Here is a 14212-nt window from a genome sequence, read left to right on the forward strand (position 1 = left end):
ATGGACGCTCCTACAGTCGACTACCAGAAGGCTCATACGTGCGTTGCCGGCCTTTTCAGAATCAAAGAAAGGCCTTTATAGGAGAACGATATTCTTTATAGCAGCCCTAAGCCGATTTATTCGAAACGACTGACACTTTTTAACAAGCCCTATTACCGATACATTATAGAGAAAGTATATTTAGTTTCGCTTTCACGACACACTATCGACTATTGATTCGTTTTCATCCAATTTTAATGCGATATTTGCAAAAGTAGAGAGGATAACATCGTTGTTTAATACAATTTTTATTTGTTTTCGTTGAGTTTGTCTTATTATACGAATTACATAGGTTAACGGACCTTTTTTATTGTCCGTTGAGTTAACTAAAGTTCTATTATTTGTAAGTGCCTATAGTAGTTAGTTATTTTTTTGTATTTAGTAATTTAATTTTGCCTAAATTATTTCTTATGTTCGTTTTTTGTCTAGTATGTAAATTTTATTAATTTGTTGTGCATTCTTGTCGGTGTAGGGCCATCTGTTAGGACAGGATTGTTTTTTTATAAATAAATATTTATTTAAAGAGCTGTGTTGGCCTAGTGGCTTAAGCATACGACTCACAATGAGGTCGTGCGTTCGAATCACGGCTGAGCACGCATGGAGATCAATCATCCCGATGTTTCAAACCTAAAAATCGATTACATCATCACCATTTGTGTAATCACCTATCTACTTGACTAGATAATAAAATTGGTTAAAATATAATGAGTATCTTTTAAAAGATATATATACACATACTAGCACTAAAAAAATTGTAATACCACAACTCTATCTCTGCCGAGGTTGACTATAGCATATTCAAGGTCATTTTAACAGACATCACATGTTTCAATATGTCTACCGTATCTTATCTGTGGTGTAATTTATCACTATTTGATTTTGCACATTAGATATCATATTCAAATTCAGAAATTTCTATATCTCAATAAAACAAATGAAGCTGAGCATTCTTATAAAAATTATCTGTAAGTAGTATAAAACTATGTAATATTTCATTAAACAGTGTCAAAATATATATTTTTGTAATGTTACAATTAATAAGTATGAATAGTAAAAACAAATAAATTATGTAATTAATTGTCCCTAATCATAAACTAAATAAGAAAATCAAATAAACAAGAATAAATACTACTAAAAACTACAAAATAGTGGTTTGCTATTATGTATATATCTATATCAATTGAATGATATCCAAACACTATAAAATTTATAATTTGTTACATGTTGTTCGCATTTGGTGTCTGGCGAAAGTTGGCAGGGCGAAAGTGAGCAGAACTAGTTAAACTTCACCTTAGATCCTGCCTGTCTTTATAGCTAAATAGCCAGCACTTCAAAACTAAAGATTTATTAAATACTGTATGCAGAGAAGGATACACTGTTAAAAATCTATATAGAAATAAGAAGTACTTAATCTTTTATTTTTGAAATTTTTATACTAATTAGTGTTGAAAGTAACATATAAGAATGATGTTTTTTTTTATGTCAAAAATATGGCCTTACAGTCACTTTAAGTTAGTTGAAAGATTAACTGAGTGATTTAATTAACATATAGTCAGTAAAGTTAAGTAAACATAACTGTGTCTAAACTATACCTAAACTATTCAATACCTTATATCCCTATGATCTTGTTCACCAGTCCAATTACTGATAAAGACGGATGTTATCACATATTATGTTTTATTATGTTTCTATGAGACATTATATCTTGTATTTACTAAGATGTCTGAGTTTTAAATAAGACTAGGTACTACATTTATTTAAGACATACGTAATATAAATTAATGTGTATGTAAGTATTACACACAGTTTATTATAGTCTTTTCTGCTTAAAATTTATTAGTCTAAGTTAAGTTTACAACATATTAATATATATTTTTAATTCAATGTGTATATATATCATCTGGAGTTAAGTATAATTTGTATGTATCTGCAAAATATAAGTAGAAAAGGCATAATGGCTAACTTTTTGTTTCAAAAATAAATAATTATGATATGTTTAGAAATCTGTATTGTCTAAAAGTTAATACTAGTGTTTTATTGAAGTATATAGGGTTCTGAATAAATAATATAAGAACCCAGTGTTTGTTTCATTATGTTATCTTTGTCACAAGTATATTGCACATTTTACAAAGATAAGGTAATTTATACACTCTTGAAACTTACTTGCAAATGTCTTCCAATTAGTAGACTATAACCAAGCATATTTCACATACACTGCACAAATAACACTATTTTGTTACACAAATTCACTGTGCACTTTATTACACCTCACGGATGTTTTTCCACAACGTACACAAAATTCCACCGTGGAATCTGTACTAATTGTGAAACGATATGTCACTACGTCAGGAGACTAAAACTTCGCAATATGAAGATGAAAATGTGTTTATTATTGTAATCTATTATTCGTTTTAGCAAATAAAATAATCATTTCATGAAAAAGGAGCGTGTCTACACTAGCTCTGAATCACAAACTTCCACACGCCAACAAGTTATTGCTCGCTAGCAAAACACTGCACTGACCACTGCAAGAAACAAGACGTATCTGAATTCTGACTGAGCCTTTATGCTATGGCAAGTACATCTACATATATCGGAATCCGTATAATATAATTATTACTTAATTTCACTCTGAATGATTATTATTTAACTATAGATTTTGCAGGTAACAATTTATAGCATTTACAAATAGAAAACCAAAATTTTTAAGAAGCAGTTTTAAATTAATCCTTTTTAGAAACTATGCGAAATTGACACATAGACTATGAAGTTTGGTGCATACAACGTTAAATTAATATTTATGTCAATTTTCAATTCACACTATCAGTCAGACGCAAACTGACAATATACTGTTACTAAAGTCAGCTATCCTTCAAAAATGTACTTAGTTTTCACCATAGATAAAGCACTTAGGCGTTCATACATCTCCTGCTTTTTTACCTAATGCACTGTGCAAACTGCAAACATCTTTTTTTCAAACTTACCAATGTTTCAGAATAAATAGTCGGGATACCTAATCGAGTCCTTTAGGGTGAAATTCAAAACCATGACCTAGCGCGAACTATGACTAAAAAAAATTACTCATCCATCCTCCATATACCTAGAAGCGCCACTACATTATATAATAGATTATATTGTTATGAATGAACATTAATTTCCTTTCCCGTAATCCAATTTCGATAAAGATTAAATACAAATATTAGTGTCTTGGTATCTATGTAGATGATTCTTTGAAGACTGCTTCTAATCCGTTCAGCAATCACTAAGGTTAGCGTTCACTTGTTTTTTCGCATCACACAATAAAGGACTCGTCACTACTTTTTAAATACCATTAAATCTACCGACATGTTGTTTCCACTCGTTTCTAATTTGTATGAACATTTTATTAAAAAACTACTGTGATAATTACTTGTTTTATTAAATAACTATGTAATTAAAAGTTTAATTCACATAAGCTAAAAACGAAAACAGTCACTATTTCCGCCATGAGTAGTATTTACAAATAATGTGCTAGACATACAATCACTTATTTACACAGTCAATATAGATCTAAAAAGGTAATCAGTCTTGAGTTAGGTTATTTGTTCAAAAGCATAATGTTGCCAGGATTACTAAATGATCCCTGTCGCGACCTGACGTCAACTGCTCTAACTGCAAAGTAGTATTTAAAGCCTGGTACAAATTGTGTCAATGTGCATGCCATTGGCAGTGGTAAAGCCTTTACATCTCCTATTTTCTTCCACAAATTTGTGCTAGGAGGAGACGGCGTTTCTTGATAGGCGTATATTTGATAACTGGCAATATTTTCATGAACATCTTCTCTATAATTATCTAATTTCCAAGATATGACTATTCCGTTTTCAACTTTAGACAGCTTTATCTCTGGTGCAGGTGGTATTGCTTTCCAACTAGGTGCCTGGTACTGTTTACCACTTTCAGGTAATGGTGCTGGATGGTACTTTCTCATGCCAGGAACTCTTTGTCTCACATCTGCAAAGTAAAAAAAGTTATAAATTAATCTGGAAAACTATGGGTGAGGGTAACATTATTTTAATATCAGAAAATTTTGGACTTACTTTGATTATTAACAGTTTTAAGCATATAAGCTTGCTGTGTAGGACGAATATTGGAAACCTGGCCACCACCTATTGGAATGTATACTTTTCTAGGACTATTCACCATTGGAGCCCGCTGTGGTGGCATAAGGTTTTGGGGTGATATTACCCTTACAGCCTGATTTCCAGGTCTGGTTACTACTTTGTTTGGAGGCTCGTCGTCTGTTAAGTCAACAGTATCAGAACCTGTTTGACTTTTAGTGAAAGGTCTTTTTTCTGGTCTTGGACCTACCGGCCTTATTACAGGCGTGGGTTGTACATTGATGGGCACTTTATTTGGAGTCTGATTTTGCATTATGTTGCTAGGTGTACTTTTTGCTGGAACAAGTCTTGGAACTGGTATATTTTGTGAAGATGTTGTACTTTGTTTTGACTTGTTCTGTAGAGATGGAGAGCGTACGGGCTTTGCTGGCGAGGTTGTTGCTGCATTGTTTTGACTTGGAGCTGTTGCTTTTTCTTTCGACTTTTCGGCCATCACGACTTGAATACCGACAGATCGTGTAATTTTTAATGGAGTTACTAACGAATTTTTTCGACATGCTTCCTGAACCGATCTTAAAATTACTTGGAGATCTTGATTTTGTTTTGTAATCGACTTAATTTTATTTCTATGCTCATCTAAAGACAAAGCCATTTTCTTTAATTGCGATTTCATTTCGCCTATGTTGCCCCTGTCAACTACGCTTTCCACTATTTTCATAATACAGAATTCCTCTAAATCATTTCGAGTCATATCAGAGACGTTTTTCTTGCATAGTGACAAAAAGTTTGTAGGCAATAGAGGTTTATTTGAAGGAGGAGATGGTATCTCTGTTTCGTTTTTTACCTTTTCAGTATCAGATTCCGCTGTATTTTTTTCATCCTTTACATCTAATTCATTCATATCTGAAATATTAAAATAAATGTTAGTTCCCTTAAAGAAATTAGAAATTTTGATTGTTTTATTTGATGTCCTACTTTGTTGTTTTTATTTTACTATCTTATATTGTAAAGAATATTTACAAATTATTGCTTCATTGAATTAAATTTTTTAAAAGTTACAATAATAAATACCTTTATCAATCGTCACATTATTGGTTTCCTGTTCGAGTTTCTCTTCAGCATGAACCTGATTATTTTCTAGTATTTCTTTAACATCCTTTGCAGGTATAAGTGATAAGTTATTTGCTAGGATTTTTTTTCCTCCGTTGGAGGTGTCTTCATCATCAATTAATAAAATATCATCATCGTCTTCAACATTAATACATTGTTTGTTTGTTTCTTGAAGATCATTATTTTGTCCACTTACTTGATTATCTTCATCGTCAGATAAAATATCTAATGTATTAGATAACTTACTTTTAAGGGATACTTGAATTTCTTCCTTATGTTCTATAGATGCCCTACTTTGTACATTACTATCTAAAGATTTATCTTCTTCTATCTTGGGTTTATTAATCACGTTGTTGATGTCTTCCTTATTTATACAAACAGGTTCGTCTTTTACATTTAAATTACTCAATTCTTTGACGCTGCTATTTGAAATTTCCTCTTTAATATTTTTTTTACTAAGCGATGCAACATTATTTCCTTTTAGCTTATTATCTTTATTTGTTGGAGAAACTGTAGTGGAATTGTTAACTGAGGGTTCCTTTTGACTGGAACCGTCCTGTGAACTGTCATCATTAATTTCAATAGTGTTTGGATCTACGTTAGTTTCACCCGTTGCTTGAGTAATGTCTGCTTTAATATTCTTATCGCTTACGGCTATAGGCAGCAATGTATCACATTTGGCTAATTCTTCTTTAGGTGACTTATCTTTAACATTAGAACTCTCTACAATTGAATCTACATTGCTATTAATATTTACTGCATCATGTGTAACATGATTATTTAGTTTATTTGGCGATATGGCTTCGATTTGCGGCAGTGCTGTGTTATCAACCGATTCATTTCCTAAATCGATTTTTGTCTCACTCGTCGTTTTATTTTCAATATGGTCCTTGCAAGAGTGTTCAACTGAACTTACTTCAATACTCGTTTTAGAAATATCAGCATTGCTTTCTTGATCTTCATCAACATCCATTTTTTCCGAGCTATCGTTTAAACTTATTAGTGGGGCCGCATTTTCTTCATTATTACAATCGATTTCTTCTTTAGAACAGTATGAAGATGTATTTTTAATATCAGTTCCGACTGTTTCTTTTTTATTGCATATTTCCGACATAGTCACCCGTAAAATGTCTTTCTCGTTGCATTCAGTTTCAACTTTTTCTGTTATTTCCGATGGTAATTTACGCTTAAGATCGCTATTTTTGTCGGATTCATTACAATGTGTATTTAAATTTGACTTTTCGTTATTGTCTAACTTTCCAGGAATAATGTTTTTTGAGTCTTCTTCATTTTTTATCTCTACAGTTTGATCCTGAAATACTGTTTCTATTGTAGCATGGTTTTCAATCGAATCAATTCCCGTATCCGAGTTGTTGTCTATGTTATTATCTTTACTGGTGACTTCAGAATCAGCCAATTTCTTAACATCTTCTTGGCGATTTTCTATACACTCGTTTTGACTAAATTTATCGAGTAATCTGTCACTTGAAAATTTTTCATTAATATTTTCAGAATTAATGACGGCCATATTTACTTTTCTAATGTCGGCATCTGTATCACTATCGAAAATCAATTGCATTTTTCTGCATTTCCAAGCGTTATAACGGAAGTTTTAACGACCTGGAAATAAAAAAAAAATTTAGTAACATATAAATAAAAACAGTGTCTACAGCGCTGGATTGTGGTGCGTGTATTATGTTATACGTCACAATATGAAGAATCGATCTTACTAAAACTTATCGCAGTTAAATTTGTTTCGTAGAAAACTATACGTTGTTCGGTAAAATTCGAATTTGTCGAATTCAAATAAATTTATTATTTACGGTACGAATGCTGAAATTATGGTACAATGTATGTTTGGAGAGCTTGTTTGTTATTAAAAATGTTTTAATGTGTGAAATTCATTCTTCTCAAATGTTATTTTGTTTTTTTAAAGGGACTTAAGGTTTCGGTTGTGGTCTCGCTAACAGCGTGGGGTAGTTGTCGTAGTAATAAGACGATTCAAGATTTGAAAACTATGTTACAATTCTGTGATACATCAACGATATTAATCAAGAGTCTAAGGAGGTAAAAATCGGCAGTGATGATTGCCTAAACTACATATTCACTTTAATATTGTTTAAATAATCTTTCAATCGATATAGTATATACTGGCACAATATTGTTTCTTTTTTCCTTCCAACTAAATTCAATAAAAACTTACCGATATTTATAAAACTTAATTGACTTAATTTTAACTGAATTAATCATTTAAAACAGGTATTTTTACCCCCCCACAATTTATTTTTATCTTATAAAGGGGGACACCCGAATATTATCGAAATTGCAAAGTCATAAAAAACTATGTGGCCTCGGCAGAAATAAATGCTTCATCTGCGATACTTAACTCATCACCTAAATTTGTAACGAGTTCTGAAGTAAATCTTTGAATAAACTCTTTTTTCTGCTGGTTATGTTGAATTACCTGAGTACATTTCGGCAGGGATGTGGAAAACCCTTATACGAATGGGATAGAAACTAAATATATTGATGACCAAACCAAGCTGATATTCCTCCTACTTATAACGGAATGAGTATTTCTCCTAAAAAAATATGCTTCACTTTTGCAGGACAAACAACGCTTTTAAAACGTCAATGTCATTTGAAATAAGTCAATTAACAAATATGTCACATTCCTATCAAAACAATCTATATATAAATAATGAATTGCTGTTTGTGTCGCTAAAACTCGAGAATTGCTGGACCGATTTCTGGAAGTCCAGGGAAAGTTTAAAAGATGGAAAACATAAACTATATGTACAGAAAAATATTAAAAACGACAATTGAATTTTCCAATAAAACCTGTTCCTAGCTGGAAAATTAATGTCTTGTGTCTTTTTAGATTTTTTTTTTTAAAGATAATTCACACCAATTGACCTAGTCCCATGCTAAGCTGGTGAAGCTTGTGTTATGGGTACTAGGCAACGGATATACATACATATTATAGATAGATATACATATAAATACATATTTAAACACCTAAGAACAACACCAAATGCTCATCACATCGATGTTCGCCTCAGCCGGGATCGAACCCGGGACCCATGGATTCGCAGTCAGGGGTACTAACCACTAGACCAATGAGTCGTCAAAGTTTTTTGTCGTATATTTATAGATAGCCTTCAGAAATATGTGTTTTACTACAGTATAAGGTCCGATCTCCTTGGTCTGTTTTAAAAACAAACTTGAGAGATTTTAATCTGGCCTATCAAGAAGTGTAAACACAATTGTGTTGCATTTAATGTATGAATGAAAATGACCGTTCGTGTCGACAAATTTTCATACAAATCTGGTTTTCGACTTGCTACATACACTACAAGGCAAGGCATCTTGGCTAAGCCCCCAGGCCTGGCGAGAAGTGGCATGACCTTTCGGAAGCACGAGGGTTGTCTTGCAAACGGTCGATAATTGCGCAATTTTACCTGCCAAAGTCGCATAGATTTTGGGCTAGGTTCACCTACATGCTATCATGGAATTTTGAAGTTATACTTCGTTTGGCGTGTTAGGGAAAGATGATAAAAGTGCATGTTAGATGCGCGCGCACACCGTCACGAAAAACAGACAGCCTGAAATTAGCTATAGTCAACATTTTAGTTTTTTCTATAGTTAGTGTCGTTTTTTCTACAAACGTAGAGTAGGTAAAATTTTTGAAAAGATTTTAATCTTGTTACGCCAAAGAAGTATAACTTAAGTAAGCTCTCAAGTAGTTAATTTTTCACGTTTTGCAAAACTCCATAGCTTTGATATTAAGTATGATTTCCATTTTTTATAGAACAGCAAACGGCCAAGAGGTTCACCTGATGTTAAGGGATACCACCCACGGACATAGTCAATGCGAGAGGCTTCGCACATGCGTAGACTGCCTTTTTAATATAAATTACTACTAAGAATCACGGGTAGGGTTTTAGAAATATGCATTCATTTAAATAATAAATACATTTAAATGATCTATGTAAATACAAATACAAATGTGCAAAGTGCCGGTGTTCCGTCACTATCAGTAATGAACTTTTTAATTGAGAGAATTAATTATCTACAGCCTTGGATTGATTTTTACAATAGTTGAAAACAGATAACGCCAATGTGTCATGTTAGCTAATGTCAAACATAGATGGCGCCATCTGCATAAGAGATAAATATTTAACCTCCCAATTATCAAAGGCTCTACCCAAAATCACTTTTCACTTAAAACGAATTCGTATGGGAATGACATTAACTCATGCTCACGTGACCAACGAGAAGGATTTTGTCTCGAGCCCCAATAAAAAATAATAAATCGTTAATTTGCAAAGAACTTTCTTTAAGAAATTACATTAAGATTGATTAATTATAAAAAAACACACAATCAACAATATAAAAATAGGCATACAAATGTCATTTTGATTATCACGTCATAATAATAAGTACAAAGACTTAAAATTCTGTATTTGCGCCATCTATGTTTAGCAATAGGTAACTTAACACACATTGGTGTCATCTGTTTTAATTTATTGTAAAAACCAATTCAAGGTTGGCGATATTGAATTCTGCCAATAATAAAGTTAATTATTGAGAATAACGGAATGTATATCTAAAGCTATCATTTTATTATTGGGAGTGATTGTTGTCATTGGTTCTCAAAAAAAATTATAAAAGTTTATATATACTTTAAGAAAGTACCTATCTCCCTTATATAAAAAAAAAACAAGTTTCAATGCAAAATGCTTTGTCAACACAACCGAGCTATCCACATAATAAAATTATTAACGGTGACAAGAAAACATACTCAAATCTATTATTAGCATAATTGTCCTTCTGCATTTCTCTGCTAAAACATAATATTTAAGGCAAAACCAAAATATGGCTGACGACCGCCAGACGCGCACGATGGAATTACGGTATGAGTTCTAGAGCACTACACACCGCTGATGAACGCATAACTATTACGCTCACTCAAACGATGTTAACGCAAGCTAGAGTGAGACAACCACTGCTTTCGTATGAGCTGTAGGAAATCCAGTTGAAGGTGTGGGCTGACCGGACAATCTATCGAACGCTGGTCGCTGAACACGGAACAAGAGAATATATATATGAGAATACAGGTTTACAACGCGAAGAGGAATGTTTAACTCCGCAAGGAGAACCTTCAACTGGTGATACCTTATCACTGACCAAGTAACGAAGATTACCTAGATAAATATTATACCTACCTATGCAGATTTTTTTTATTGCTACAAATTAATTATTTACAAGTTTTATCTAAAAAACCAAAGCGATGACATAACTTTTAATGTTTCCTTTTTTTCTGACATATGTCAAGAAACTTGACAGTTAAAAAGATTTATTTTTTATCTTTATAAAGAATGCAAGCAAAATCTACTTATTTTGATAGAGAAACTTGGTTTCATTAATAAAAACGTTACAATAATAGCACAATGACTACGTTACTGCATTTACCATTGAAATAAAATAAACCACCTATCAATATTAGTTTAGTCAATATCGCTAAAAAATATAAAAAACTAAAAAAAAACGGTTCACATTAAAAAACTATGTTAATTTAATCACACGACGGCAACCCGAAACGCATATTATTTATTTTCTTGCGAAAAAAAACGAACAAATGTCACTCATTCTTGCATTTCAATAATACACTACCAATAAACAAAATTTGTAAACAATATAAGCCCTAAATACGTGCATGTACTTAAGTATAATACAATATTTTAATCTACATATAATATTACTAACCTACAAACGGAGAAGAAGAAGTAAATATCCTAAGTGAAGAAGACAAAATATAACCTCGCGAAACAAGCACTCTGTAGCACGGCGGTTTTGGTACTGACGTGACGTAACAGTAGAAGAAGAAAATGGCTGCCGCGATTGCAGCGCCAAATGGGGAATTATAGTACTAAAAATCGAAGAGCAATGCGTAATCAGAGAAACCTACAGACGCGGCAATCCAGTATGTTCCGGTTCACAGCAGCTGTTCAGAGTATAAACGAGACAAAACATAGAAAATCACAATACGTTAGAGTGAAATAGCCTATCACGAATCAACACGAATGATGCGGCGATAGATGTTAGTCTCTACATTATCATTGCTCTGTGTACCGCGACGTATTGAGTTCACTATTTATATATCAAGCGAGGTCAAAATAGGCAGTGTTGTTTCGTTCTCTTGCGTTCTACTTTTCTAATACCTACTCCTCTTCTCTCTATACATTAGTATTTCTATTGGTAGAGAAAATAACCGCTTAACTTAACTGCTGGTGTAATTAAACGATTACGTGTACTTTGTCAACATTAATAATAGTATTTATTAATGATAATATAAAGATTTGTAGGTATGATTACGTACCACATAAATTAAAAGAAAAACATATGACACATTAGTTGAAATGGTGGAAATTGTCCACCGTAAATTGTCTATCTATATTAAAACGATACTGAAGAAGTGAATTGATTATGATAGAGTTTTGAGCTCGTGCGACGTTGCCGGAGCGCGTCATTGTTAGGCATCCGCACGAACTAAGCCGAGTCGGCCCGACTGGTTGTGGGTTAAAAATAGAATGGGTAGGATATTATTACCGTGTATCCCCTTTAGCCTTTCAGTAACAAAGAATGAGAAGAAGATGGCTACGAAACTTAAACCAATTTAATTCGAACAACCTATCAGTTTTGTCAGTATAAGTGAGTTTTTTACGGAATTAAGTACTAATATTGTACCTACTACCTACTTATTTAACCACTGAGAAGCGACATAAAGCCCCTAAGAATGTAGGAATGAAACTCTTTACTCCCTCACATACTCTTTAACAAGCTAAAAAAAGATTATTAGTGTAAATTACTTTATCGACAATATTAATAATTCTTAATGGACTATCTCTACAAATTCGACATCTCTAAATACCGATTCCAGAGCTGCTTATCTTCTTTGTGTTGTGTTCTTATGGCTTTTTATACATACATTGACGATTTGGTTCCGCACACTCAGATATAATACGAACTCGGTCACCGATGGTTGTATTGATATAAACTGTTACTACTTAAATTGTTTATTTATTATTTAGCTTCAGCAATAATTCTAAATGTTTTCCTCAAAATACTGCCAAGAAGCAGATACCATAAGATTATAATATATCATTTTGCGTCAATTATTACCTGAACTATATAAAGATAAAAACATGTGGACCTGCGATTCCCAACAATATCCCTGATAAAGTACAAAATTAATTAATAAATAGCAACGATGGAGTAGGTACAAATAAAGGTGAAGTAGTGTTAATTATAACTTATAAGTATATATTTTAATTAGTCATAAAGATAATGTTTTAGACTAAGAGCATCTTCGTAATATAGCATACGGTATAAAAGGTCAAACACCTATTCACAAAGCACATTACTCCAGTAGTGATACCGTGTCTAAAACTTAATATCTCCTAAAGGTATTTTGTGCTAACTAACATGACTTAGTGCGTCAGACATCAATTGCCAAGAATATAATTGTATTATAGTACGCTGTAATGGAAATAATTAAGAAGTAAGAAGAACATGAATAGCAGCCCGGCAACAACGCTCTAAAAAACACCACGGTCGCGGCACGAGTCGCACGTCATTTGCCAGTGTTCAACCCATGCGACGTTGCCGCATTTCCTCGAACGCCACAACTGCCAATAAGTATAAGCGACAAGCGTATTGTAAATTTTGTAGTATAGTCCAGAATCATAACCTTAAATTTGCGGTTATTTTCTTCTATTTTGGATTTGCTAATCAATTTTACCGTGATTTGGCGATAACCACTTTACTTTTATAGGTTTCAATTGAGGAATATTATTATATTAACATATTTTTATACTTACTATAATCATAATAAGTAACAATAATTGTAGATTAATACGAATATATACTTCATAAAATTAAATGAATGAAGAAAAATAAAAGCTGGTCCCTCCTATCATTAAAATATTTTTTTATTGAAATGATCATTACATTTTTTTCATTAAGACAGAATAATGATTTTTAACAGAGAACGTTGAGAAATACATTTAAGGACTTCATCGAATAGAAAAGAAATCTGGAGTTCCAAAAAATAAGTACCTAAAACAGGCCTAGTCAGTCGTTACTGCTAAATACCTACATAGTAAAAAAAAGATTGATATACAAAAACCAGGGTTGGAATTTGGAATGAGGTCCTGTAAAAAAATCTAAGATCTACTATGCTTACCAATTGTGACGCCAACTGCTGTTGCCTTGTCCAGCTGTTCCAGGTTGAAATTCCAGCAGCACGCAAAGAAGTTTCTCGAAGAACAGTGTGTCATCGAATGCCCTGCGCGGCGGCCTGCGAATGTTTCGTTTCGAGGGATATCGTCCGCCATCTTGTCGTTTTACGTGTTATACATGAGTATGAGTGAGATAGCTATATTTAAACTTTCTCATTTTAGTCGCTTTTGCCATTTCATGATATGCTCAATAACTTATACGTTCTGTCGATAAAGAACTTCTAAAGAGCTGTGTTTTTTCATGGCTAGGTAATGCTACAATTTACTTCTCTTCTAGCCTCTAGGTGTGTCTCGAAGACAGATAATTATTCGATAAAACCCCTTGAACATACGAATGTAAGTTCAGGTGTAAAGTACCTACCTTAAAGGAAAAACGTTTAAATAATCAAGTGAAGAAAAAACGGATTATTTAAATCAAATCAATATCTCAAATCTCATATCGTTTCCGATAGCGAAAAGGCTCCTAGGTCAGAAGTTCTACAAGAGAATAAATAATTCATAAATATTTATAATATTCTTATTTTTATGTGGGTGTTATTATTCTTCATTGAATATACCTATATCGAAGTTTAAAACAATAATTATCTATAACAAACGTGTAACATACCTACTAAGATATACTTTTTATAATATCATTACTACGGAACCAATGGAATTCAGGGC

General features: G+C 32.6%; 2 protein-coding genes across 4 annotated transcripts in view; both read right to left on the reverse strand.

Annotated features, from left to right (window-relative positions):
* Window positions 1-2810, reverse strand: part of LOC125057600 (probable E3 ubiquitin-protein ligase RNF144A) — a 113787-nt gene extending 110977 nt beyond the window's left edge. For both annotated transcript variants that reach the window (XM_047661388.1, XM_047661387.1), the window contains exon 1: window positions 2203-2810. The gene's annotated coding sequence lies outside the window, so the exon portion shown is untranslated. The remainder of the gene's footprint in view (window positions 1-2202) is intronic.
* Window positions 2811-3438: 628 nt separating this feature from the next.
* On the reverse strand, window positions 3439-13646 carry LOC125057599 (activating transcription factor 7-interacting protein 2). 2 transcript variants are annotated; one of them, XM_047661386.1, is made up of 4 exons: window positions 13495-13646; window positions 5208-6866; window positions 4116-5039; window positions 3439-4029 (listed from the first exon to the last, which is right to left on the reverse strand). In XM_047661386.1, exons 2-4 carry the CDS (start codon window positions 6823-6825, stop codon window positions 3617-3619), a joined length of 2955 nt encoding a protein of 984 aa, XP_047517342.1. In that variant the 5' UTR covers window positions 6826-6866; window positions 13495-13646; the 3' UTR covers window positions 3439-3616. The 2 variants fall into 2 exon arrangements, with proteins under 2 accessions (XP_047517342.1, XP_047517341.1); XM_047661385.1 differs by lacking the exon at window positions 13495-13646 and adding an exon at window positions 11016-11136.
* Between the last annotated feature and the right edge of the window lie 566 nt (window positions 13647-14212).

The sequence above is a fragment of the Pieris napi genome, chromosome 16 (genome assembly GCF_905475465.1).
Source record: "Pieris napi chromosome 16, ilPieNapi1.2, whole genome shotgun sequence".
Taxonomy (NCBI): Eukaryota; Metazoa; Arthropoda; class Insecta; order Lepidoptera; family Pieridae; genus Pieris; species Pieris napi.